We start from the raw sequence: 6,000 nt of genomic DNA, 5'->3' as shown, positions 1-6,000 counted from the left end.
GAAGTCTGCAAGTACATAATTTGAAAAAGGAAAAAAAAAGGAAAAAAAATTCTAGGCGCGTCGAAAAATTGTATTTTCAAACTCTGGCGGAAAAATGTCTGAAAGAGTGAGTTGCAAGCGACTTAGGTCATTTTTGGTGTGCCTATAGAAGCCGTAAACTTTCACTACAATTTCACCCGGTACATGACATGATACGATTTCAAACATAGGTTTTTTTCTCGAAGCCACACTTTTTGAGCTCCTGACTTCAAACGATCATTATTCCGGTTGGTTTTAAGTTTTTCCTCTTTTTTTTCAGTGACAAATTATTAAGGTCCTTCGCAAAGATCCATTTCTAAAGTTATACGGCTAAATTTTACTCGAAGTTGGCAAAAATTCTCTTTTTTATGATGCTATTCTGAGGGCTTCCTTCTTCTAGGGAATGGAGCTGTTTAAATAAATACGACTCTCAGGCCTCTTGTCCTTTGGATAATCACATTTTCTCCAAATTACTCGTATCTGAAAATTTCAAGAAAAGCAATATGTCTATCAAAAATGCATTCTGTGGTAATTTGGCAACGTCCAAATGTACATACGGCGTTCTTCCATCATACAACAGAGCGGAGTGAGCTAACACCGGCCCCGCGCGGTTCTGGCGCGTGAAAAATCCCACTCTCGCGTTTCGGCCGTGCAAAATCGTCGCTCCTGCCCGTTTTTCGGTTGAAATTTAACTGGGCAAGCCGCACGGGCGTCGTTGTTTTGATTTATTTTTTAACGCTGGATAGCGGGATTTTAGAGGGCGCGGAGTGTCCCCGTTCCGGTCGCCATCCCTCGTTCGGCGACCCGAGCTTCCAAGGGCCGATCTTTTTCAATCCCTGCATTGGTCACAGTCCATAACTTGAGGGTCTCATTCCACGCACTTCAGCGCATGGCTAGCACATGCCGTTTGCCTCTCCTGACTCCGCGCTTCGTGTTGTATTAAAAATGTATTTATACGTATTTTTTTTTTAAATCGTTGCGTTTTCTGAATCAATGTTTATTGCTGTCTAATGCGTATGAGTTTAATTTGTTTGTGGGCTTTTGTTGGCGCACTTGACTTCAAAGTTTACTTTCAGCCGCTACTGAACTGTAAAAAATGGGTCACTGAAAAACAATTACACTGGCTGCCGGAGGTTTGAAGGTAATTCAGCTCAGTAAATGTATGACTTATTTATTCAATTTTTTACATTCTGTATTCACAGTTTTCGCTCTGGACATACAAGAATTTAAATCGGTCAGCTGCGCTTTACGAGAAATCGAGTTTCCTTGAATTAAGGAAATTAGCGAAATTTACACACGAAAAAACTCCAGGCGTGGATTAAACTCATTTAGCAACTATGAGAATCGATGCTATCAAAAATCTTGAGTAAAAAAAAAGAAAAAAATATTGTCTCAGACTTTTTGGAAACTTATCGCGTTTTGCGTCGACTTCTAATTTCTACGAAGCCCAGCCTTCCACCGGAAACGAGTTATATATTGGGACTGACTCCAGCCATTGACACGTCAATCGTTAAAAATACACACTGTCATGTTTGATATAAATTATACGCAGTTCATTTTAATAAATGCAGGATGTTTCATCGAGTTGCAGAATTATCAGTGACTGATAAGAGTGAGAAACTCTGCGTGGGCTTCGCTTCCAATACAGTAATCAGTTGTTTGAGGTACACATAACTATGAAAGTCGCAATACCCTTGTGCATCATACTACCGTTTGTGGCGGCATTTCTGTCAACCCCTCTGGAAGATATCCCCAACTCTTCAAATGTAAGTGTAAATACAATAACTGATCATAATTTATTTTTTTATTCATTTAATTTCGGTTCTTACATAAGTTAATCATACCTCAGATTAGGTTTATCAATACAAGTCAAAAATTTTCATTTCAAACTCATTTTTCATTCCGTAATTTTTAATATGTTTTGTGATTTCATAATTTATATTTATTTTCAAAAATTCTTTTCAGTTTAAACATTTTGTCTCCATTTTAGAAGACTTTTTTAGATTGAAGAATGCCGGTTTTTGACAAAGGATTAGTTCCTTTTTCTGAGGACGGTAGTTATACCCTCCTTATTTTTCTTTTTTCATAGCAATTATTCTTATATATTAATAAATATTACTGATAATCAAAGTGAAAAGGTAAAATTAGTCTTACATTGAATTTCTTTAGACTTCCTTTTTTCCAATTTAAAAACCCTGTTCCACAAAAGGATTAAAATTGAAATTTTGATTAACTATACTTACTAAAAAGTATTACGATAAAACTATATGCTACTTCATAGAGGATAGCTAAAATAATTTACACAGTTTTATTGACTGATCTAAAATATCTATATTCTACCTGAAACTAGGAATCAGTTTAATTGGTTTTTTTTAAGAAAAATAATAACTTTTAAACAATTTTTATTGCAATATAAACGGTTATTTCTTAGCTATTTTAATCAATGTTTTATAGTTCTTTAAAGTGTTATTTTTGTACAGTCCTTTCTTGACGTTTTTTTTTTAAATTAATAATTAAAAGATGTATTTTGATGCGTTTTGAAGGTTCACCTCATGCCCTTGGTGTTGGAGAAGGAACCATCCAAGAAACCACCCGAAATAGAAAACACGGTGAGTATGAATGAAATAAATGATAATTTTTCGTTTTCATGGAATATTTGGGCAATAAAGCAAGAGATAATTCCGCTACAAAAACAACTTTTATCACAAAAGTGCCGAAAATGCAACACTCTGATCTACGGATTTCGTTATTTGTAGAGTTTCAATGTTTATTATTTATTTAAAGTCTGACCTTCCGATAAGTGATCCGTTTTAGGAGTTCCACATCAATTTCGAGAGGAAAAATGGCCCGCCAATGAAAGGATTTTTGAGTCAAACGCATCGTAAGTTTTAAGACACTAGGGGCGTGGCATCTTAAAAGTAGTAACTTCAGTTAATTTTTCGCTGCTGCAGTTGCCAACCGACCACTGGTGCATATAATCTTATTTCAAGCTTTCAGCTGTATTTAACCTTGAGTGCCTTAAAATCTAGTCAAACTTAAAATGAAATTGCAGATGAAGATATTTATAATCCAATGAAACCGGTCCTTGATGCAATTCAAAGTGATTTCAAATTTTGCTGCATGTTGGAATTTTGAAAACCCTTAAGGTGACCAGGACATTAACTTATTGTTAATAAAAAATGCAACTGCGTTTTTTTCAACCAAAATAACTACAATTGTGCTTCAATTTTGTCAATATAGAGAACCAACAATGATGAAGTCGGAGGTACAGAAATGGAACAAATGCTTCATGGTCAGGCCAGGTGGATGAGTAATATTAAGGATGAGGGTTTGCGTGAAGAAGCTATATTCAACGCATTGAAGGCAGAGAAAATTCAATCCAAAATTAATGGGGAACTTTCTGCAAGAGTTGTGAGTCGTAATTTTTTATGTATTTTGAGTTTTTGACAGACTAATAAATTGTGTAAAAGAGAGAATAGAAAGGAAAATTTTACTAGTCAATAATCACTTTTGAAAGTTCAAAATTGGTTTGTTTAGACAAATTAGATACTATAAACTCACGGTAATTTTTTTATGTAAATAATTATTAGGTTCACAGGCTTATGAGGCCACGAATGCCTAACTGCTGCTTGTTTACATCTTAATTATCTTAGACCTACTTTAGTTAGATTAGAACACGTATGGATATTTTTCACAAATCGGCATATGCTTTCCTCTATCTTCGTAATTTTCTTTGTTCAATTTAAAAAATGGAATAGTTTAATTTAGTTCCTATTTTACACGTCTGTTCACAGAAATTCCTGTCAGAAAGTCTATGGATTGTGAAAGCCCGATGTGCAATCGAAGATGTTGAAAGGCGATTCAAAATAGCAAGAATTACACTCTCAAATGAAGAGGCAGAAGGTGCTACCGACGACTTTGAATACAGGAGAAGACTTAGGGAAAAACGCTGGAAAATGATCTTTAAAATTCATAAGGGCAACTGGGAGATACGTGAGATAATAACTAAGATTCAAAGCAAGAACAGCGATGTGAAAGCGTTAGACGATTTTGCAAGCGACATTTCTGTGGCTTACTCGTTATTATCTGATGACATTCACAGTATAGTGTTCATAAAGGGTACGATGCCCGATCCGATACTTACTGCACATTTAACGAAAAATACAAAAGCAAGTTCTGCGGTCCAATTGTTACTGTCCTTGTTAGATTTAGAGCCTCCCAGCCACGCGAGAAAAAAACGCAATGCCAACCCTAGTACCAGAGAAAATTAACGGTTAAACCGATGATGAAGAAACTGACAAGAATAGAGGTCAATGTAAACTAGAAATTACAGTTAACATGTGTAAATTTATGTTAAAAAATAGCTAACAGAAATCATGGGTTTCTTTCTCGTTAAAAATGGGAATAAAGCAGGAAAGATAATATCAGTCTATATGAATTTTACAATTGCTGACGGTACGAACAATCATTTGATGAAAGGTTAGCACTATTTATGCTGAAGCTAAGGATGATATTTTGTGACTTTTAGCTATTAGTTCAATAACATTATGAAATATGATTGAATGCACTCTTAATAAATTTATTTTTACATGAACGACTTTTGTACATCAGTGTTCCGTTTAAAAAAATATGTCTTTTGCACGCAAGGACTGCAGATATTAAAGTTGAATCTAGTACAAAAACAGAATAAAGTTAGAAAAGGATGGTAGAAACTAGCATTCTGATATGATACAGATTTTTTGTAGGAAGGCTTAAAAATTTAAAAACTTTTATGTTCGTTAAAAAATACCTATGTTTTGAAGTACGGTGAACTTCAAAGTTTCTACTTGGGTTGATTGATTAAAATTCCCCAAATAAGAGAATAGATATTCAACTTTCAACAACCTTTTTTTTTTGTTGTTGATTCAAATGTTTATAATAAAGTTCATAAAAAACAAAAAAAATAGATAACACCCCATAGAAGAACGAGCTGAAGGCATGGGTGGGGACCGGAAAGGAAATTCAAATGGGGATTATAAACTGGCAGACTAGTAACACCTTTAAATACTGTTATAAAGTTCAATGTCGGAACAAGGGAGTTCTTACTGAAATTGCTTCGGCACCAGTTGGGTTCTGATAATCCAACGAACTACGATAGATGAAAATAAAGAAACGAAATTTTGAAATGGAAATTTAGAACTGTATTGAGACCGAAAAATAGAGAGAGTTACTGAATTACACAGATTTGTCACACTTAAAATAATGCCAAAAGAGCGAGAGTGGCATAACGTAGTATACTACGGGTCAGGGATGGAATGAACCATGAGAAACGGGCAGCACAAGCTTTTATAGACTTGCTGACGTCACCGGTGGTGAGACAACAAGTCTACACGCTATTGGCTGGCTATAAACCGTGGAGCTACCAGTTGCAAGTTGAGTAATTAAATTAATGGGTGATTGAAGGTGATGGCTGGGAGATAGGAATGAAAAAAGAGGAAAGTGGACAAAATCCAGCCATCCCTAATGAGTATGCTGAAAGTTAAATGAAAATCGAAAATATGAGGGAAAAATATGAGGAGGTGTTGACATTCAAAAATACATTTTTCATGAGCATTAGAACTTGAGACAAGAAGGAACAAAACGAACACGTTTAAATGACAGGAAAACATAACATGAATAGAGATCAACGCGCAATCGAAATTGCTGGTACATGCATGTGAAAAATAGGTAACAAATATTGTGGGTTTCTCCCTAAAAATTAAATAAAAAAATCAAATTAGTCTAAAATAGGAATTTCACAATTGTTCACTAATACTGAGCATCATTTGATGAAATATTAGCACTATTCATGTTGAAGCTAGAGACAACTTATTGTGACTTTTAGCTTTTAAAAAATCGAAATGCTCTCTCTTAGCAACCTTATTCTACGTCTTTTAAACGTACCAGTTTTTTCTTTAAAACAATGTGTTTATTGCACGATAGTACCTTTTGAATATATTAAAG

At 34.7% G+C, this 6,000-nt stretch overlaps 1 protein-coding gene across 1 annotated transcript; it reads left to right on the top strand.

The window, feature by feature from the left end:
* The first annotated feature begins 1,625 nt into the window (after positions 1-1,625).
* On the top strand, positions 1,626-4,610 carry LOC109029548 (uncharacterized). Its single transcript, XM_072300385.1, has 4 exons — positions 1,626-1,784; positions 2,562-2,627; positions 3,259-3,429; positions 3,813-4,610. The coding sequence occupies exons 1-4, from the start codon at positions 1,695-1,697 to the stop codon at positions 4,287-4,289; spliced, it is 804 nt and encodes a 267-aa protein (XP_072156486.1). The 5' UTR covers positions 1,626-1,694; the 3' UTR covers positions 4,290-4,610.
* The last annotated feature ends 1,390 nt before the right edge of the window (positions 4,611-6,000 follow it).

Source organism: Bemisia tabaci, chromosome 5 (genome assembly GCF_918797505.1).
Source record: "Bemisia tabaci chromosome 5, PGI_BMITA_v3".
Taxonomy (NCBI): domain Eukaryota; kingdom Metazoa; phylum Arthropoda; class Insecta; order Hemiptera; family Aleyrodidae; genus Bemisia; species Bemisia tabaci.
Note: the sequence above shows the minus strand (reverse complement) of the source record. Positions and strands in the feature narration are given on the sequence as shown.